We start from the raw sequence: 22805 nt of genomic DNA, 5'->3' as shown, positions 1-22805 counted from the left end.
CAGCACCAAGATGCAATGCACAGAAGTTATAACTTTTCTTCATACAAGGTGATGCAGTGGATCTCTTTTTCTCTAGATTTTCCACCAATTCCAATGTTACTTCTTCATTAACAGCTATTCCACTGCAGTCTGAAATTATTTAATTTGTGATCTTCCAGTTCTAATCAAACAGATTATATTGAGGATAAGAAACCTATTGATATTTTATATAAGAATTTTTTTCAGGTTTTCTTAAACTTTATCTGTTTATCCAATGCCAAGAGTGTGATCAGAGCACCCGCATTGGAGATAGTGGGGTTTAACTCTTTCCTGGGTGCTGTTTCCTACTCTCAGTCTCTGATTCAGGTTGCTCAGCCAGGGGAGCCAAAGGCACTCTTAACATGCTCAGAGTCAGCCTGCCTTGCAGTCCTAAACTGAGTGACAATCTTTCTAACTCCACTGAAGTCAGTGGGCTTAGAAGGGTGTTACTGTGTGTAGGACTGCACTCTCTGTTAGGGCTTAAAAACAGTCTAGAGCTGAAGAACATTCTGCAAGACTATGTCAAGTCTCACATCCAGCTCTTTTTACCAGGTGCAGAGAACAAGTAGCTCCAAGACTCCCCCAGATTTCCTCCCACTCCCAAGTGACTCATCACCTCCATCTCGAGTGGGCGCCGAGGGAATGGGGCTTACACTTCACGGGCAGGGCCCGCAGGGAACGCTACCCCGGCGTCCAGCTCTTCACAAGGGTCAGCGCAACTTGCCACCAGGGAGGCCTGCTGCGGTGGGCCGTTGCATGGGCAGGTCCTGCTCCCCTTCCCCTTGGAGCCACCCCTCTCTCTTACCTAGCATTGCCACAGCAGCCTGGCTGCAGAGTGCCATCCCCACCAGGGCCCGGGTTCCTATCGCGGCAGTCCTGGGCATTTCACAGAAGCCCAGCTTTGCAGGAGGGGGCCCGGGCAGTGGAGGCCGGTAGGTGGGGCTGCCTCTGCATTGTGAGCCTCCCCACCACCACCCCAAGCCCTGGCCGGGAGCAACCCTGCTCAGCTTCGGAGAGCCGTCTAGCTTGGGCTCTGCTGGCCCATCCAGGGCAAGGCAGGGCAGGGCAGGGCTCGGCTGGCTTTGCTAGAAGACTGAGGGGCCACGCGTGAGGTGCTGCTGCCCCTGCAAGAGAGGAAGCCTCTGGCCAGCCCTGCAGGGGGAGCCAGCATCCCCCTGTCTGCCCTGCCAGCTGCTCAGCCGGGGAGGTGGGGTTGGTGCAGGCAGCCCTGGCAGGGCGCCGAGTCTCTCACCTCTGCCCAAAGGGCCGCCTGGCACCACGTCCAGTCTGGGGAGTGCTCAGCCAGCTGGCTCAACCCCTGAGGGCAGCCCCACCGGGAAATTCCTCCCTCCCAGTCCCTCCGTGCTGGGAAGCCTGGTGTGGCGCAACCAGCCGGTGAACAGGCAAAGCCGCCAGTGCCAGGCACTTGGGTGCTTCTTCCTCCTTGGCAGCGCAGCGTGGGAGTCCGACCGGCTTTCGGGTTTTTTAGTGAATTGCCAGTGATGGGGTGTGTGTGGAAGGAGAATGGTAGTTTTGATGTGTTCGAGGCGAGCCTGCCCCTTGTAGAATGGATAGATTTTGGCCCTGAACACAGAGAATGGGTTAAAGCCAGGCTCTTCGCTTGGTCCGCCTCTTCCACTCTCACTTCCCTGACAAGCCGGGGGGGAGGCCTTGGGGGGGCAGGATGTTGGCTCTGCAGCTGTTTCTCGCTTCTGCCTCTCTTATCTAGTTGTTGGCCTTGAGCGCTCATCACTCCTGCGTGAAGCCTCTGCTGTCTCCCGCTCACCTCTGAACCGTTAACCAGTTCCCCACGCTCCACATTAATTGCTTATTGGCTCCTAGGTGTCAGGGGGTGTTGTATGAACCCACTATAATTTCTATAGCCATTTTGTATGCCTCATTCCTCAAAAGAGTCTAAGATGACTTCACCTTCCTCTGATCAATAAAGCTGAATCTGTTAAGGACCTGCTGTTGATACTAAGTTATTGAAGTACCTGACAAACTAGAATGGTTGGAACACTTTCCCTATGAAGAAAGATTAAAGCTCTTGGGGCCCTTTAGCTTGGAGAAACGATGACTGAGGGATGACATGATAGAGGTTTACAAGATTATGCATGGGATAAAGCAGGTAGAGAAAGAAGTATTTTTCTCCCTTTCTCACAATACAAGAACTCGTGAGCACTCAATGAAATTGCTGAGCAGTCGGGTTAGAACAGATAAAAGGAAGTACTTCTTCACCCAAAGAGTGATTAACACATGGAATTCACTGCCACAGGAGGTGGTGGCGGCTACAGGCATGGACAGCTTCAAGAGGGAATTGAAATAAACATATGGAACAGAGGTCCATCAGTGGCTATTAGCCACAATGTATAGATAGGAACTCTTGGCCTGGGGCAAGTGATGCTCTGTATTCTTGGTGCTGGGGAGGTGCAACAGTGGGAGGGCTTCTAGTGTCGTGGCCCCACTGATGGACCTCCTGATGGCACCTGGTATTTTTGGCCAATGTGTGACAGAGTGTTGGACTGGATGGGCCATTGGCCTGGTCCAACATTGGTTTCTCCTATGTTCTTATGACAGTAGCTTGGCTGCTGCATTTTGGACCAATTGAAGTTTCCAAAATTTTTTCAAAGGCAGTCCCACATAGAACACATTGCAGTAATTTAACTTGGATGTGATCAGAGATATCTCATCTCTGAAAATGGCTTATAAATTTCAACCAATTATAATACAATGCCAGCATTAAACACATTACTATTTCAATGAAACTCATAAACCAGTTTCCAGGTGCCAAGCTCTACGATGGCAATAGAAATAGTAGTTCATAAAAGTGCCTGGTGAATAAGGGCAACTTTGCACACCAGGCAGACCGTTTCAAAAAGTGTGCTTTATCTGTGCATCAAAATTGAACAATTAGTGCAAGGTGTGTGTCATTCTAGCACTGCCTCACCACCACTCATATACTCCAGAGGGGCTTGCTTGCTCTTGAGACATTAGTGTAATCTGCTCTCCAATACTGAAACAATTATCACAACCTCCTGCTGCAGCATCTGGGTTTGTCATTGCAGATACTTCTAATGAATAAAGAAATTAACACCATGGAACTTGATTTCCTGCTACGATATCCAGCCCAGCAAGGAGTCACAAGTCCAGTGGAGTTTTTGTCCAATCAGTCATGGGGTAGCATCAAGGTACCTCTTTAACTCAAAAGTATAATATTTCTTTGTTTTAAGACAATTTCCAGTTATTTATATTCTTATCGGATTCTAGAAGCTGGTATTTCCCAACTTCAGAGCAAATGTTTCTAGTTTGCTAGACTCCAAAAAACAAATGAATGAAGACAGTTCCAATATGAAACAAGTTTCATTCGCCATTAAAATGTGTCATCTAATGCTTTTTGTTGTTCTCATGAAGTCCCATGAATATAATGTTTTGGTTGTAACTGTTTAAGAGAAATTTTCATTGTGTTACACAGTCAGGTGTGTGTGTGTGTGTGTGTGTGAAGTGCAGTATTTATTAAAATGCAAGGCTAGGTTTTGCTTTCCAGATATGGCATAAAAAGAGTGGGTCATCTTGAATTGCCATACAAGTTACAGTTATGTCCAATAATAAAAATCTTTTTGGATATAACATTGGAAGGGGGGGGCAGCTTACATCCAGGGTTGTCTTTGTTTAGCGTAAATATCGTAATACAGATCTAACAAACAAAAATTGCAAGTAACCATGCTGATTAATTTAAAAAATCCATATATAATAGCAGGTCAGTTAAAATATCACAAAGTGCTTTCAGATTCCTCACAATCTCCACTCCCGCAATGGATGTTAGGCAAAACAAAAAACAAACTTTGGTGTGAGAGAGATATATAAGAAAGGCTTTTTGTCTGCAGATAGCAACAGTTTTCAGATGGATCATGGGAATCACCATGCTGACTCAATGAAGTAAAAGCCAGCCATTAATCAAAACTGCCACTGGCACTAGTTGGAATGCAGTGGTGTTGACACAGCACAAAAGCAAAAGAAATAGTAGTCCTTACATCAATAAAGCCGGAGATTAAGTTTAGGTACAGTATCCAGAGAACCTAAGTTGGGTACTGTCAACTATTGGATTCCATTTAGGAAAGTTCTGTATTAGGTGACAGATATTCCTTCAATGGCAAGCTCTCCTAGGACAGCTAAATTTCAAATTCTTCAAAGGAGATGAACATTGAAGGTAGCCATACTGATCCATTAAAGAAAATGCCCAAGCAGTATATCAGTACCTTTATGAAGACCAGCTAAAACTTTAGAAAGTAATGAGCAATTTTTTCACCTTCATCAGAGCTTTGCCTGCCCACCCCTTGAATGAAGCACAACACAAGTTATGGGTTAAACTGGAAATTTTATTTATACAAAAGCTGATCTGCATAATCTCATTAACACATTAAAGCACAGGTTGTATTGTGCTTGCACGGCAAGCCTCGTAACAGGGCAATCCCACCCTGGCTCAGAGCCAGGTTCGGGATCCCTCCAGACCTTACTGGTCATGGCCTGCACACCAGTGCATAGAGGGGACGGAGGGCATATTCCAACTCACGACTGCAAAGCCTTAAGGCTTATTGTATGCTCCCCCATCCCCCGAAGAGGCCCCCAACTGAGTCACCCTGACTGCAAAGCCCATAGGTACTCAGTTTGAGGACCCCCCTATCGCTGATATCTCAAGGTGCTTGCCAACTCAAAATCCCCTCAATTTATGCTTTTCCCACCACAGAGGTGGTTATCCTCGGCTTAACTCCCCTCCCGCCAACCAGGAACCATCAGTCATACAGATTGCCCTGCAGATCAGCCTAAGCAATTGACCGACCCAGTAACCCCATTGTTCCCATCCCCCCAATGCAGTGCCAAGGACTTGAGCCCAGGGTGGAGACTACCAACTTAGTGCCCAGATCAAATGCATGGCCACGGCCTGGGGAGGTGCTCCTACCAACACCAATCATAGAGGCGGGATGACGACTGGCTCTGATGCACTCCACCTTCCTCCAGCCAGTCAACAGAAGCCCAGACCCCAGTGTCTAGCTGGGTGCCTAAGCTGGAGCCATCAACCATTTTACCAGTGACCTCCATCCTTGTGCTGCATCCTGCAAAGAGATACACCATCAGTCAGCACTGACAATGTTTGTCTACACCATATGCCCGGGGCCTCCCATGGCCCAGTGCCACACTTCAGAGGGACTACACCCCCATCCTGCAGCTGTCGAAGCCACTCCAATGCCAAGGAGTGGGTACTGTAGTCGCCCTTCTGCTAGCCATCCAGGCCACCTGCGTGGCCCCCTAACCAACTTGGCCTCCCTGGCCTACCTTTGTGACAAGTAGGAGTCCCCTTGACCTTCTGCTAATATCCCAAAGAAATGACGATGAAGGGCTGCCTGGTGCCAAGTGCCAGTGGTGCTTCCACCCCACCCCACCCTCCCCCCTGTGCCCTGACCTGAAATTCCTTGTGTATTCCCCCTAACCCCACCTGAAATGCCATCACCACCAGGCAACCTTTAATGGCCCTGGCCTTGAGCTCTGTCTCGGGGCCAGCTTCCTCACAGGAGGACATGGGGTGTGTGCCCCCATATGTGCTGCAAGCATGTTTAAACTTGCACACCTTCCTTGAGCATTTCTCTGCATCGTTGAAGCCCCAGCAGACTAGACAAGGTGGATCCCCTTGCTTATTGTCCACTCCTTGCCCAGCTCCTATGAGCAAATGCAACACTAGGTGCCTGCTTTCCACATACTTGCCTGAAATGGCCACTGTGGGGCCCATGCATTGAGACCAGAGCCGTTGGTGCTTCCAGTCCAAAGGCAATGATGGGTCCAAGACCGTCTGAGAGTGGAACATCTCATCATAACACAGCCAAGCACCCCCTGAGTATTCCTTATATGCCCTGTGTATGAGGTCCTGATACTTCACCAATGCTGCCCCCTGGCCAGGGTGGACCTGCATCACCACACCCATGTAAATAGTGTAAACCAGTTGTCAAAGTTCTTGTCAATGTGCATGCACCTAATTTTCTCTAACTCCCTGGGGTCATTCCTCACACTTGCCTTCACCTCAACATCCTTGAAGAGGAACGAGAACATTTCCACATACTCCCCCTTCCAAATCTTCATCTTCATGGCCAACAGCAGGTAGTCCCGGGTGGGGAAGAGACCTCTCCATGTTAGAGATATGGCGGGTCCACTGCTGGGTTGTGTGGCCCCTTGCCCCTCACCCCACCAAGGCGCCTGAGGCTGGATTGAGGAGGGAGGGTGGCCGCCACCCGACCTGGCCAGTGAGCCATTCCTCAATTTGCCAGCACTTCTGTGCTGAGCCCCAATTGGCTCCCCCCACCCTCCTGCTTCCTCCAAGAAGTGGGAGGGCTTCAACGCTCCACAGACAGGCAATGACCCAAATACAAGCAGTGACCCAAATACAAAAGCTGAGCGAGTTAGAAAAAAGGATGTCACTAGGACTGACCGAAAAGCTTAACAGTGTCATCCCTAAGCGTCTTAAAATGGAGGTGAGGACGTTATGCACACTTAACAGTGCCATCCTAAGCAGAGTTGCACCCTCCTAAGTCCATTGAAGTCAGTGGGTTTAAAACGATGTGTCTGTGCTTAGAACGGCACTGTGAATTAGGTTCAGTTAGGCTGTGCTAAGTGCAAACAGACCCCAACCAATGAAACACAGCTCAATTTGCATCAAAGGGTATTAGAATCAAGAACCATGATAGCGCTTCCTTTGAAAATATGAAATCCAGAAGTGAATCATGTTAATCCAGCACTAATCAGACATAACATGAGCCTTATACTCCTGCCTCCTTCACCTGCTTTCTGCTCCCTTGCTTCCTTTCTCTATTATCTTTGTTGCAGAAACCAACAGCACTAGCATTTCTGTTAATATTCAAGATCTTAGTTATTGAGGAAAACATGACTGTAGTAATCTAATTTACAAACTAGCAGTGCAGAATATCTAGAATTGATCTGATAATTTGAGAAATTTGTATTAAAAATAGAAATTAGGCAGAAGGGGGAAACTCCCTCTAGAAAACTATCAACATCAAAAAATACTCTTGAAAATTATTGAGCCTCTTTGAAAAAAAGATTTAAGCTCTTTTGGAAACTTCTATTATGAGGGAACCTTTTAAAAAAAGCACCTATAAAAGGTAGATCGAAGAAATTTGGTCTTTGAATGATATTGTGAATGTTAAAATACAATACTGAGATTATCCTAACAATATTTAGGAACATTTCAGATATTATCTTTCTAGTGGTATGTTTCAGAGAGATGGGGTTAGATCAACAAATAACCTTTAAAGTTATAACAATAAAGTTAAACTGTACCCACAAAGCTCTATAGAAATGCGCACTTTAACAGCAGTATCAGCTAGCACTTTTGCAGTAGCCACCACAAAAGGATAACACAGAACCTAATGAAGCAGAAAAATGATCCATGAAGGCCAAATTTGTTTCCTCCCTAGAAAAAGAGCCACTGATTACATCTTTACAATATAGACTTCCATCAATATGTAAAAAAGAAAAAAAAAGAAAAAAATGTTTCCCTGCTTCGTCAGCTTCAGAAAAGTGTTTGACTTGGTCTGACAATTTGGGGTTGAACCTTATGTTACAAAATAGAATTGGTGGGGGAAAAATAGTCTCATCAAATCGATGCTCCAATCCATCAAATATAAGATAGAAAAAAATGTTTCACTGCTTCATCAGCTTCAGAAAAGTGTTTTACTCGGTCTGACAATTTGGGGTTGAACCTTCTGTTACAAAATAGAATTGGTGGGGGGAAAATAGTCTCATCAATTCGATGCTCCAATCCATCAAATATAAGATATGAAATGGAAACAAAGGCAATCAAACAAGAAGTATAAAATAGGGAACCACCCTCAGAATGACTCTCTTCAATCCATACATCCATTCATCATCACCCAGTAATGAAACAAATGAACAAACAAAATAGTGCTCCAGGCAAGTTTGTTAGCTGTTGAAATTAAAGGGCAAACAGCTAAATCAGCCTTATCACTGAGAGCTCTGGAGCTTTCAGTCACCAATCCTTCTCTGAATAAATAATAAGTGTAGTGATGGGACTCTAAGGATACCTATTAATAGTCTCCACATTCCAATTTATCCTGCAATGTATGGAAAAGGTTTGCATGGTTATTTGCATAACCACACTTATTTGCATACTTCAGTGCAGGGCAGGCGGGATAAGGCAGGAGTGCACAACCCAGTTCACATGGGCCAGATTTGGTCCTTGACTGGAGTAGTGGGCTGCATTAGGCTCCACCTCATGACATCGTCAGATGAGAGCACAGCAGGGCTTCTACAACATGGAGATAAAACGACTTTTGACATTGTTTTAGGTTTACTGACAGAATGTGTGCAATGTGCTTTGTATATTTGAAATGCACTGTATAAATCAGATCATCATGGCTACTGTTATCAGGGTTGTGAATGCATGAAATATTGTCTCCTCTAACTGGCAGTGGCTCTCCAGGGTGTCAGCCTGAAGTCTTTCCCATCACCTACTGGTGGTGAAAAGAGCCGTCAGTCACAGATGACTTGTGGCAGCCCGGTAGCATTTTCAAGGCAGGAGGCTATCAGAGGTGGTTCGCCATTGCCTGCCTCCGTGTCATGACCTGATATTCCTTGGAGGTCTCCCACCCAAATACTTGTCAGGGCCAACTCTGAGGACATTGGGCTTTCCTGGGCTGCTACTTGATCCTTTTAACTGGGGATGCCAGCAATTGAACCTGGGCCTTTTTGTATGCCAAGCTGATGCTCTACCACTGAGTCAAAGCATTTTAGAATCATAGAGTTGGAAGGGGCCATACAGACCATCTAGTCCAACCCCCTGCCCAATGCAGGACCAGCCTAAAGCATCTCTGACAAATATTCGTCCAGCCTCTTCTTGAAAGCTGTCAGTGAAGAGGATCTAACCACCTCTCTAGGCACCTGATTCTACCTTTGAACTACTCTAACTGTGAAAAAGCTTTTTCCTAAAATCCAGCTGATACCTTTCTGCATGTAATTTAAACCTGTTGCTTCGGGTCCTATCCTCTGCTGCCAGCTCCTTGCCCTTCTTCAAATGACAGCTCCTTGCCCTTCTTCAAATGACAGCCTTTCAAATATTTAAAGAGAGCAGTCATGTCCCCCCTCAATCTCCCCTTCTCCAAACTAAACATTCCCAAGGCCCTTAGCCTTTCCTCATAAGGCTCAGTCTCCAGACCCCTGATCATCCTCGTCGCTCTCTTCTGCACCCAGGGCCAGACCGTCAGAGCGCCCCCTGGAGGGGGGTGCCAACACTGCACTGGCCTGCTGCTCCACCCCCTCCCTTGCCTAACCAAAAACCCTGCGCAGTGCGCACGTCACTGCTCCGCTCACCCAGCTGCCTGTGCCATATGCCTCAGTGCCTGTGCAGCCAGTGCTCCTCCTTCATCGTCACTGCTGCCCCACCCCACCCCTCCCTCGCCTCACCAAAAACCCTGCACCTGCTCTGCTTGCCTGCTGCCTGTTCCTTAGTGCCTGTGTGCTGTGCTCCTCCCTCCATCGTGAAGCTGCGCGCCGAGGCCGAGCATGTGCCTCCCTGCACACACACACGAAGTTGCAGCCCGCCATCTCAACAATCCTCCTCCTGCTGCTCCACCGCGCCTCCCATGCCTGCACCCCTCTGAGGCAGGGGGGTGGCCTTCACCTCCCTCCTCGGCAGATCTCCCTCGCCCCCTTTTTTTTTGAAGAGCGCCCCCAGCGCGTGTGCTGATTCCCCATGGATCCCGGGGTGGGGGAGGAGGAGGAGGAGTGAATCTGGCCACTGAACGCTTTGGCTGCTGCAGCTGCAGGGAAGCGGGGCGAAGGGCAGTCCAGCACCATGCTGCCTTGGCTTTCTGCAAAGTTGGGCTGCTGCTCGTTTGCATTGTGTACCCTGTGTAAGGAGCGATGGGGGAATCTGTGGCGGCGTTTGAAGGCATCCGTCCCTCCTGGGTAAGGTGCCGTACACCACCGCGCTGAGCTCCGAGGTGCGCTCTCAAGGTTGTTGTTAGCACCACAGAGGCATTCTGAGAGGGAGTTTTCTGTGTTCCTTCAAATCTCCTCTAAATTCAACCTGCTGGAGTTTGGCTTTGACCTTCATTTGTGAAAAGTACTGGGTTCAACGCATGGAGAACTCGGACTATGACATGCGTTCAGACGCATTTATTGTACTTTACAACAAGACTAACTAAAATGGCCTTGCAAGGCCAACTATATACACTCCCATCCGGCACCTCTATATCCCATTGGAGGGTTTGAAGTTTCCACCAAGGTTCTATTGGTGTGCTCGAGGTGGACTAGGATCCTAGGTCCCCTTTGTGTTTGGGGACCAAGCTCCTGCTTTAGGCACAGATCCCTGATGGCGGCCCACGTACGTAACAGTTTGGTTAATACCAATTGCTGGGAAGTGAGATCGCATAGCCCTTATCACCTTTCCCCCTTCTCTGCACTTTCTCTGTTATCTCCTCGACTGGTGTGTGTGTGTTCAGCTTTATTTTTAAAGCAAAAGTGGGGTACAGTTGAAAGGAACTGAATTGTCTTTGTGCCCCACCAGCTACATCTCCATATCTTCTCTTCCCCCTTCTTTGAGACCTTTTCTCCCAGTGGAGTTCAAATGAGAAAACAAAAGCATAAGGCACGAGTAAAGCAGGTTTATCTTGACGCTGGGGGTGGAGGGAGTGTTATGTGGAAGCGTAAGGCACGAGTAAAGCAGGTTTATCTTGAGACAGATCATAGGACAGTATCGTCTAGTCTGGCTGGCAGTAGCACTCCGTGGTCTCTGGAGGTTTTTCACATCACCTACTATTGCACCTTTTAGCTGGAGATGCTGAGGTTGAACTTGAGACCTTCTGCATGCCAAGTAGATGCTCTACTGCTGAGACACGCCACCTCCCCATTTATAGCCACAGCCTCTGAGTTCTGAATACTGGGATCCTACACACACACACTTTTGATGTACTGGGGCAGAGCTAAGCTAATTTAACTTGTTGGTTGCTGGCATGTTGGATCTTTTTGTCCCAATTTCAATGGTAAAGACCTTGAGGCAGAGACCTTTACTCTGTCAAGTGCTATGTCTATGAGTGGTTATCCTATATGGAGCTTCTGTACCATTATGGCTAAGGGACTTCCAATGCAATTCTTTTTAAGATTTATTTCAGTCTAGGCCCTTTGAAATCAAAGCATTTATACTGAAATAAGTCTGCAGAGGAATGCACCGTAAGCTACAAATCAGAGTGTTCTGTGTGTGAATCTTGCCTTCGCCCTGAATGTATGGTGTGGCCTTAAACATGACTCAGTCCCCCTACATCTACCTTATAGGATGATTGTAAAGACTGCAGCCAGCTAACATGTGAAATCACGTAGAACTCTAGAAGACACATTGTAATGTAATTATTAATCATGATGACTAATCCTAAAGAACTCTACATGTGTGGGTATGTGTAAGGTCCTGTCAAGTGGCAGCCAACTTGCCCTGACTTGGATAGCCCAGGCAAGCCCAATCTTGTCAGATCTTGGAAGGTAAGCAGGGCTGACCCTGACAAGTACTTGGATGGGAGACCTCTAAAGAATACCAGGGCCAGGATGTAGAGGCAGGAGATAGCAAGCCACTTCTCTGAAACTTCCAAGCCCCACTAGGAGTCATCAGCAATTTCAAATTTTGTGTTTTTCATTCTTCCTAAAAGGCATTTATGTTTGAAAATTAGTGGGTGCACGGGGGGGGGGGGGGGGGAGCCAAGGCAGTATACAGAGGGGCTATGACCTCCTGCGACTTTGATGCTATGGCCCTTTTAATACAACCCAAAACTGAATTTGCCTTTTTTACCACTGCATCACAATGACTGCTCATATTTAGTTTACAGTCCACTCTTACCCCAAGATCTCTTTTGCATACACTGCTTCCCAGAAACGTATCCCCCATCCAGGATTTGTGCTTGACATTTTTGTGGCCTAGATGTAATACTGTGCATTTATCTTTGTTGAATTGCATCCTGTTTGCAACTCCCCACTTCTCCAGAGTATTCAGGTCTTGTTGAATTTTAACTCTATCTTCTTGGGTGTTTGCTACTCCTCCCAATTTGGTATCATCAGCAAATTTAATGAGTAGCCCTTCTACCCCTTCATCCAGATCATTGACAAAAATATTGAAAAGTACTGGGCCCAAAACCGAGCCCTGCGGCACCCTGCTGGACACCTCCCTCCAATCTGATGAAACGCCATTGACCACCACTTTTTTGGTGCGGTCCTCTAACCAGTTCCCTATCCACCAAACTGTCCTATAGTCCAGTCCACAGTCTTCCAGTTTGCCCATCAGATTGTCATGGAGAACCTTATCAAAAGCTTTACTGAAATCCAGGTAAATCACATCAACAGAGTTCCTATGATCCAGTAATCTCATCACATGATCAAAGAAGGAAACCAGGTTGGTCTGACAAGATCTGTTGAGGACAAAGCCATGCTGACTTTTACTAGATTCATTGGTTAAAAGGCAGTTGTTGATTATATTTAAATAAATTGACTATTACCTTATTATTGAAATGCCAATTGTTTCTTTTCAACTCTGGCTTCTTTCTGTGAAGTTTTCTTTTCTGAATGTAAATACCTCACACAAGATGAAAAAAGCTTTTTACTATAAATTGAGAATACACCTGGCTACTTTGGATTATTCCCCTCTACCCTCCCCAACATCCCAATCACTCTCCATCTTCTCTTTATGAAGAGGAAGAATTTTCATTATGTAGATATGGAAAAGTAACTGAAAAGGCATTGTTTAATAAATGTGGCGTTGTATAATGAGCTCTAAGTAGTGGATTCAGCTTTCAAGAGCTAGAACGGCTGCAGAGACAAAGCTGCATATTAATGCTGTATTTATAATTTTACAGAATGCAGATGATAAGATTGTACGTGTGGCTAAGGGATAAACAAGCAATTCATGTATTTCATATTAAAGAAAAACTAGTATTTCCTTGACAAAAGGACAGAAGATCTTGTTTTCTGTCATTCTGTGTACTTTGTAGCTCCATAACATTTCCATTCTTGATCAAGACTGATTTTGATGCAATCTGTCACAGATAGGCAGTACACATTAAATTTTGCTAATGCTGTCACCATCTTTTGATCAAGATGGTCCAACAGGACAGACTCACAGTTTACTTCTAAACTTCTTGTCTCAGATTCATCCTCATGGAAATCTCTCCAGACATTGCTCCATCAAGAAAAAAATGAACTTGTGAGGAGAGTAGTTGGAGGTCAGGAAACAAAAGAACACAGAAAATTTTGAAAGTTGAATATTTATGGTATTTCTGATCAGTTTAGAACAAGGTCCCATGCTATTTCTTCTGTGTGACTAATTTAAAATTTCCCCACAGCTGAGACAGTCTTCTCCATAATAAGACATGGTTCAAGAGGACTCAGGAGTATACAGTAGCTGAATCTTTGATTTTAAAAACTCATATGCATAATACTATAATGTCGATCTTGAACTCTTGTTTGCCCTGCCATTCAACCATATAGAGGTGCTCAGCCCCTATAAGGCTTTCCCACAATTTCCTTTCTTGTTAGCCCCTCCATTCCTTCTCTGTTCCACTTTCCCATTCCTCAGACATGTTTCCTCTACCAGCTGTTCCCTGTGGTTACTGTTTTTTAATCCACTGCCTACTCTGCCCCATCCTCTAAGCACTCTAGATTGTCTCCTTCCTCCTTGGCTTTCTGAACCTCAGGGACGTTTCCTGAGATTCAGCTGGGCTCTGAGAAGGGGCAGGAGAGGGAGCTGCTGCTGGAGTGGTGAGTGTTTTATTATTTGCCTTTCCTTAACTGCTGAGGAGTAGCAGCTGAGGTTACTGTGTGGGACGACAGTGTTTGAGGGTGTGTGGGTGTGTATAACCTGTTGGAGAGTGGTGCTTGTTTGAGGGAGTGTAGTTTCTGTTTGTCTCTTTTGCCTCGGTGCAACTGATTGTAGCTTTTAGCAGTTTTGCCTGAGGCTGACTGCTGGCCCCGCCCTCTGATGGGTGAGCCTTTCATTATATTAGGCTCCTCCTTGCCAGAGATGTGAGCTGAAGGGCAAGAGCACAAGGGCTCTTAGCCTGGGTGTCTGGCCTGGGGGCCCCATAGAAAGCTGAGTAGCTCTTACATTCTATATTTGTTAAGTTAGGTTTTGCTTCTGCAATCCTTTCACAGGCAGTCTTGAGAGGCAGTTTGGTAGGGAAGTTATCAAGCAAGGGTCAGTTAAACTGAATTAATTTTGAAATGGATTGCAGCAGCATGGCTGGTGAGAGAGCTGAGGCAGTGACATGCAAAATCTGTGGCATGTTTGTATTCTTATCTGAGGGTAACAGTAATTACATTTGCAGCAAGTGTAAGTTGGTAGCCCTACTGGAGAAGATACAGGGACTTGAGGCATGCTTGTTCACACACCAGTTTAAAAGGGAAGGTGAAGAGTTCATGGACAGAATGCATGAAGCACTCCTGAGAGGGCAACAGGAGGAGAAGTATCTCAGCAACTGGAAAAGCACCCAACACAGGAGGAGGGCACATGGAAGAATGTAACCCACAGGAGCAGGAATATCAAGAGACATTTTGAGCCTCTGTTACTAAGCAATTGGTTCCTGGATCTCCCCACAGATATTGATTCTGAATCACTGGAACAAGGGCTCCTCCCCCAGCCTCCATGAAGCTTGAAGAACATTTCTCAGACTCTTGTGGATGAGAGGAGAAGGTGTGTGTTGGTAATTGGGGATTCCCTACTGTTAGCCCCACCCGCCTCACGTGCGGCAGGGGTGGGTCTAAATGTTAATGGGTTTGTGGCCTGTGTATACAGAGAAAGTGAAATCCAAATGAGAATCCAATCCAAAGAGACAACGTGACAAGGCGTCTATAAATCAGTTGTTCTCTTTACTGAATAATACTTGGTTTCACATATATACACAACAGAATCATACAATCAAACACACACAAGGTTCCTTTAGCAATAAAGAAAGAATACAAAATAGTCCTCTAGTTACTTGGAGTTGGGGTAGGTATTTGTAAAATACTTGCCTGATCCAGAAGCTCTTGGAACTGTAGCAGCAGAAGATTGGAGACTGAGGAAAGAATTTCTGGGATTAATAGCTCTTCCACATTGCTAGAACAAGCCAGCTAATGTGGGCATGAAGTCTCTGTAGCTGTAAGGCTGTACATCTCCAGAGTCCACACACAAGGAGCCTTGCCTAAGGAAAAGGGGGGGGAGTTTGGTGGCTAAGCCAGGTGCAGGGTTAGTTAAAGTGCAGAGAAGTGCAGAGTGCAGATTCAAAGTGTGCTCTCTGCGTTAAGTAGTGGAATTTTACAGGTGGGAGGCGCTTTGCCTGCTGGTGTCCCACCTTTTCTCTAAGCTCAACCCATGGCTAACCTTGATTGGTTTGAGTGTGGAAAGGGGCAGGTATTCCCTAGGGGAGTGGCAATGTTGTAATTCTAGATCCTACCTTATTGTCACCATCTGGCTGGGTGTGAGGCGTGGCTTCCTGCATCTTCAAGACATCTCCTTTGAAGTACAAATGTAGTTGGCCTCTCTCATGAACACAAGAGCAGTAAACAGGATGCTTTGGCATAGAGATGCAGATTTAGTCTATGCCTTTGTGACTTTACCCTGTCCCCTTTGTGACATCTCCTTCTCTCAGTAATGGAGAATATGCGACTCAGAGGTTGTTGTTTTCTCCTAACAAAGAACCCACCATGTTGTCTTGCTCCCATAATGCTTTGCTGGCTGTATGTGTGTGTAAAGATCCATTTGCATAAACAGCAGGCAGAAAGCCTGTCAGGTAAGCAGAAAGAGTCACAGCAGATGAGACACACAGCACTTTCCAAGTCCATGTGGATTTCTGAGCATAGTCCATGTGCACGTGTGCATGTTGTTAGAAGAAATCCTTTGGGAAGGATTAATCTTCTAGGGGTTCTTGAGCGCCAGTGTATACAGAGAGATTAGAATCAGAACGGACAATCCTTATTCCCACAAAGAGACAACTGGATGTTTAAGAATAAATGTTGTCTTTACTGAATAATATTGGAGTTCTCAGTCATACAAAAACAGATTTGTTCACACACACACACACACACACACACACACACAAGTTTCCTTTAGATACAATAGAGATGGAAAGCAATCAGTATGGAAAATAACAAATGTGACTAACTGGGTGGTAGCAGACAAAAGGTTAACGGATATACTTATCTGATCCTGAAGGAAGTTTGATCTTCCAAATGAAGAATGCGGGAACAAAAGAACTAACTGGAGGGATTCTAATTCACACGGATTGGAACCAGCCAAAAACGTGTGGGCTTCTCTTGGTCGCGATCCAAGAAAGCACATAAGAATAACCTTCAGTAGAGCTTTAGTTGCCTAGGTGGGGTAGGGATGGCTAGCAACAAACAAAGGATGTGCTTGGCCTTTTATCACCTAGTTTGGGTGTTGGCATGAGTGCCACCCTCCTGTCCTTGGTCCGTCCCATGTTCTATACCTATTGGGTATTGAATGTGACGTACCTATCTAGAGGGAGTGGGTCAATATTTAAATCTAAGCCTCTACCTCAATGGAACCATTTGGCCAAGGTAACAAAGTTGTATCACCATGGGAACCTTTGTAGTGGAGAGGCTCTGGCCTGGTCCAAGGCAGTAAACAGGAAACAAGTTACTTTCAGATGCAAACCGGATACAGGGTTACGTGTTATCCAGAGATCCATCCATGGTGGTAAAGCTGTTGTTGGTAAGAGTCCTTTGGCTGAGCATAATGGAGAATGCCTTCTTGTTCCCAAGGCAGGATGGGTAGGTGTGTGCGTGCCTTCATTAGCATGTTGGTGCAGGCAGCACATTGGCACAGAAGCTTCCAAGTGCAGGCAAACCAAAGCAAGCAAATCACACAGCATTCCAAACCCATACACACAAATACAGGTACACTGCATACACATAAGCATCAGCACAATTCAGATAAAATGCAATTACAATCCCATCTGCTAACAATGTCAGCAAACACAAATAAAAGCAATTTATATGCACATTCCCCAACACTACTGAAGGGTAGAAGCTAAAGTATGCTCTTTGGACTTGTTGTCTTGAGAGCAATGTTCCCTCTAAGCTATGGAGTCCCGTGAGCAAAAATTCTACTTTGTGAGCTACTGGCATTTAAGTTGTGAGCGAGCGATTTGGCTGCTGCATCAATGAGTTTGCTCTGGAGCCACTTTTCCTGAGCCAAGAAAAAAATGTGTGAGCCGGAGGCTAAAAAACTGTGAGCTAGCTCACACTAACTCAGCTTAGAGGGAACACTGCTTGAGAGGTATGCTGTCTACCAGGTGCATGCATCCAAGATGTGACAGAAAGGGTAGGAAGCCTCAGCAAGCCCATGGATTATTATCCCTTCCTTCTCATCCACGTGGGAATGAATGATACCACCTGGCACAGCCCAGAACGTATCAAAAGAGACTATGTGGCTCTGGGTAAAAAGGTGAAGAAATTGGGAGCGCAGGTTGTATTCTCATCAGTTCTTCCTGTCAAAGATCATGGCTTAGGAAGGGAAAGAAGAATACTGCAGATCAATGAATATGTAAATGGTATCATCAGGAAAGGTTTTGATTTTTGGACCATGGCTTATGTTTTTGAGATTAAGCTCTTCTAACTGGAGATGGTTTGCACCACACAAGGGTAGGAAAATGTGTTTGGAAACAGCCTTGCAAACCTAATAAGTAGAGCTTTAAACTAAATCCTGTGGGGGAGCAAGACAAAAATGCAAAGTCCAGCATTACGCCAATAACTGGAGATAAGAATTCTAAAATTTTGTGGGGAGTGGCACATATGCTAGATAACATTAACTCACATGTAAGTACAGAAACAAAAACTTCAGGGATGCATAAAACATGGATTATGATGTCTCTACACTAATGTGCAGAGTATGGGAAACAAGCAGGAGGAACTTGAAATCCTAATACAGGAAGAGGACTATGGCCTAATAGGCATTCTGGATATGGTAATCCAGGCACTGCAAGCTGAGTGGGAGGCAGAGCAGATGGCGCCTACCCTTTCCCCCCTTAGGGCCCTCCTCAGGGACCACCTCAGGGAACACCTATACCCCTGATACCGGTCCAGCCAGCAGGCCCGGGGAGCCTGGTGCCAGGCCCCGATGGGGTGCCCCTACCCCAGCGCCCCAGCCAGGAAGCCCCAGGGGCCAGGTTCTCCACCGTCCCATAGACCTGATTGAGGCGACGTTTGGCGGAGACCCGGAGGATTTGTCTTACTTTGTAGTCAGAGTAATGAAATTTGTGGAGAAGTGGGACCACCTGTTCCCGGATGACAGCAACCATGTAGATGTGATTGTGGCTCGGTTGCGTGGAGCTGCTGCAACATGGTACGTGAGCCTCTACAACTCCCGGGGTCTGGAGTTGGTTAATGTGAACACTTTTATGTGGGGGTTGCATGCCCAGTTCGAGGATCGGAATGCCGGCCCAAAAGCCAAGGCATTCCTCCGCACCCTGAAACAAGGAAAGCACTCGGTGAGGGAATATTTGTCAGAATTTAAATTCCATGCCACCAAGATTCACAATTGGCCGGACCAGGCCCTGGCCGAACTGTACCATGTGGGACTGAAGCCCAAGATCTGCGAGACAGTCCTTCGCTCCATGGACCCGGTATCACTCTTGGCATGGATGCAGGAGGCGGAGAGCATGGAAGGCCACCTGAACACCCTGCATTTGGATATTGCAGCAGCTGGAGGAAAACAACCCCTGGTCCCAGCGCAGAAGGAGAAACCAGTGAGGCCATCTGAATCGCTCCGAGACCAACGCTTAAAGCAGGGCTTGTGCCGCCGGTGTGGGGATTGTGGCCACTTTGCCGCCAACTGCAGTGGACCGGAGAAAGGGAAACCGGGGAAACCCGAGCCACCCAAGACACACGGGGGGACTCCCATGAAGAAACCGTCGAGCAAGCCGAAATTTGCTAAGGCTGTCCAGGTAGCCCTGCCGGAAGCCGAAGGAGACACCAGTGAAGAGGAGGACATCGAGCTGACTGGAAATGGGCAGGGCCTGCTGTAAGTGGCGCGCATCAGCAGGACCTGATCCCAGAGGCACCTAATGTGGTGAGCAGCTATTCTCCCCTTTTTTCGTGACTGTGACTCTCTGGAATCCAAACATGGGGACCCATATCAGAGTGTGGCCTCATTGACTTGGGGTGTGGGAGGGACCTTATTAATCCATCCCTGGTCTCTGGGCTAGAAGCCACGGTAGTGCGGTTGCCAGAGCCGTTAATATTCACCCAAATGGATGGATCCTCCATGAAGGAGCCATGTGAATTTGAGACTGTGCCACTATGATTAGGGGTGGGGGATCACTGGGAAAACCATTCGTTCGTGATCACCCCGGTGGCATTATACCCTGCTGAAGTCCCTCCACACCCCAAACCCTGCCCTCCCAAGGCTCCTACCCCTCATATCTACAGGTCTGGCCCTCCTCTTAGTATTGCCAGCCTTTAGGCAGCACCTGAAGATCTCCAAGATCAGTTCTCCTGGAGAAAATGGCTGCTTTGGGCAATGGACTCTATGGAATTATACCCTGCTATGGTCCCTCCACACCCCAAACCCTGCCTTCCCCCGGCTCTACCCCTGAAATCTACAGGTATTTCCCAACCCAGAGTTAGGAACCCTGTAACTGGCTATGGAACCACTTTCCAGACCCTTGGAACCCAGAAGACATGGCATAGGAGGAGGTGGTTTTCTACCTTAGCTGCCCCTGCATAACCCCAAATCAACATAAGTCAGGGGTGGAGAGAACCATACCTGTTACCATGAGGCTGTCCTCCCATACTACCCACTTGGGGCAGCAAAATGACTGGAGACAGCTTTGCCTTATAGCCAAGCAGAAGGAAATAAACATGGCTTGCCTCCCTCTATTTTCCCCTTCCCTCTGCTGCCCCACCAGCCACAGTCAGGACACTCACATGGAGCTTCCTTCTAGAGCTCATTGTATTTCTTCCCACAACGGGCCTTACTCCTAGTATTGTAATAGTGAGCAAGTGGAAAGGTTGCTCTTTTCATTAGGACCACAACCAACCAATCACTGATGACTTACAGTACAATCCTAAGAACACTTTCCTAAGAGTAAGTCCCATTGAATAATTTTGAGTAGACCCGCTTAGGATTGCTCTCATCAGTTTCAGCTAGAGAGAGTAGGGGAAGATGGGTATTTGTCTAAATATCTCCTTTGTTCTTGTAAAGAGAGCAGTCATTGACAATTGAAAGCCTTTACAGATGACAGGTCTCCTTGAGACAACAGCCCTCGTACACTTTTTCAGAATTCACGAAGAGCTTTCTTGAGTTAGCTTTGCAGAGTAAAACTTACCCATTGCTAGATGACAGCTCTGGTGAGCTAGAATGTGGGCCTGGCCATATCTTTAAAGCATCAGATAAATTAATGATTCTCTAGACAGCCTATCTTTTGAATATAAAAAGTATCACAGTTGGAGGACAAGCTAGGGAATGATTGGCAGGGGGGAACTTAGTGAGCTTGTCAAATTCTATAATAGTAATAAGGATGATTAAAATATAGCTCTTGCATGACGTACTGATTGAAGTTTTACATACCCATCATAGCTTATTTTTACCTTCGTTAGACTTGTGGTCATGACCTGAATAATTCAGTTAATGAAGCCAAACAAGAAGCCACCTCTAGCAATTTCTATTCTGCCCTCCCCGCATGGCAGGCTCAGGGCAGCTCACAACAGGCTAAAATACAATAGATTAAATAGAATATGGCAAATAATTCACTTTTTATAGCTTTCTAGTTTTTATATCCTTCCAGTTACTAGCTCAAAAAAACCCTGGAAATATTTGTTTACTATTTTGAGCTCATAGATCCTTACTGGCTTTGATCTACTGGATGCATCATGCTCTCTTGGTATTCCGTACTTCCATATGTCCTTCTGCATTTATAGATTGGTTGCTTGAGTAATGCAAGGAAACACCACAGGAACTCAATGAAGGAGATCAGATAGACATTTCAGACAGTTCCTTCCACTGTAATCTTTTTTTTAACATTTTAATTGCTTTTTATCTCTACACACTACAAGGTATAGGGAAAAGGAATAAACTAAACTAAAATACAGAATAAGCAGGGATCCAAAAAAAATCTAAAATTCGGTTATCTAGTGTTTCCTCATTATTTAGCTTTTACATAATTGGAGATTAAAAGTTAGTAATCAGTACAAACAAAGTTAACTGTAGTGTGTGCATCTTAGTAAATAAAAAAGAGAAAAAACAGACTTTCAGAATTGGGTTATTTAGCTGATTTTCTCCTTCCACATTTGTTCTTATCAAAGGGCAGCTTAACCTTAAATGATTTAGGAGACGCAGCTCCTAATTCTGATTCAGAGTCAAAATCTTCCTCAAAGGAGCTACTTGGAGAGCTATCACTGCTTCTGGAACCGTGTTCTTCTGTGACGATATTGTCCTCTACTTTTCCTTTTGCTGGGCTTTGATGCTGTTCCAAAAACGCTTTTGCTTTGAGAACAGAGTCAATCTTTTCTCTTTTCATTTTGAAGTTGAAGATAAGTCCCTTCCACTGTAGTCTTAAGGTACTTGAATGCTGAGACAGCCTGCAACTTCTAAACATTAAGTTAAAAATATTGAATATTTCACAGTCTGATTGCAATTTATGAACACCTAGATTTTAAGCAGAGTTCCCTCTAAACTGTGCTAGGGGGTGTTGATGCACAAAATTTTAGCTCCAGCACAAGGAGTTTAAGCTTCTGCTCATACTAAGGCATTTTTACTCCATTGGAAACAATGGAGGATGGGGCGCCTCATTCTGGGACCCATAAAATTGGGCCCCCGGTCCAATCTTTTTGAAACTTGAGGGGGCATTTTCAGGGGAGGCACCAGCAACTATGCTGCAAACCTGATGCCTCTACCTCAAAAAACAGCCCCCCAGAGCCCCAGATACCCTCAGATTGATTCTCCATTATAGCCTGTGGGCCCATTGACTGTAATGGTCCCCATAGGCTATAATGGAGCTGGGGGAAATATATATATATATATATCTTGTTATGCTTTTCAGCATGATTTGTGAGCTGCCTTGAGTCACAGGAAAAGTGGGGTATAAATATTTGAATAGATAAGTAGTTTGGGCAGGTTGATAACATTTAAGTAACTTCCTGTTTGTTAGGTCAGGCAGGGTTCTGCAGTGATTGTTCCACCTCTGTTATACTTGACCTGTAATTTGTCATATTTCACTAAAAACTCCTCAAAGTACACTGCAAGAGTTTTCCCCCCAATAAATGCTGGTATGTTTTCTAAGGCTCAGCGCAGGGTGCCAGTCCGAGGCTAGGCCTACCAATATAGTGGAGTGGAGCAGATACACCTGTTCTCTGGAGGCCAGAGCTACTAATATAGTGGAAAGAGGAGGGTAGACCTGTTCTCTGGGGGTCTGGTCTACCCCCATTGAGGACAACGTTTTCTATAATGAAATTGTCTTGGTTCTGTTTTCTCTTATAATGTTTAAATTATTCTTAAAATATAGTTTAAATATAGTTTAAAATAATTCATTCTGAGATTTTTACAAGGTTATGGAAATAATCTAAAAAACTAATTTATGTGATAGTCAAATGTAGACTCACTCACAACTTTAATGCTACTAGCTTTTTCGCTCATGAGGTTTCGCTCATGAGGTTTTTGCTGACAACACTGTGCAGCTTAGAGGGAACATTGGAGCAGAGTGTCATCTATATATTTGCTACTCCAAATCTTGTGA

At 45.8% G+C, this 22805-nt stretch overlaps 1 protein-coding gene across 1 annotated transcript in view; it reads left to right on the top strand.

The window, feature by feature from the left end:
- The window catches only part of LOC107119417 (dynein heavy chain 9, axonemal-like), a 115729-nt gene that overhangs the window by 3828 nt on the left and 89096 nt on the right, over positions 1–22805 (top strand). Inside the window, exon 3 of the mRNA XM_015421885.1 lies at positions 3084–3206. Within this exon, the coding sequence (XP_015277371.1) occupies positions 3084–3206 (123 nt within the window). The remainder of the gene's footprint in view (positions 1–3083; positions 3207–22805) is intronic.

Source organism: Gekko japonicus, unplaced genomic scaffold (assembly GCF_001447785.1).
Source record: "Gekko japonicus isolate JY-2015 unplaced genomic scaffold, Gekko_japonicus_V1.1 scaffold820, whole genome shotgun sequence".
Taxonomy (NCBI): domain Eukaryota; kingdom Metazoa; phylum Chordata; class Lepidosauria; order Squamata; family Gekkonidae; genus Gekko; species Gekko japonicus.
The sequence above is the reverse complement of the archived record's forward strand: the minus strand, read 5'-3'. Positions and strand labels throughout refer to the sequence as shown.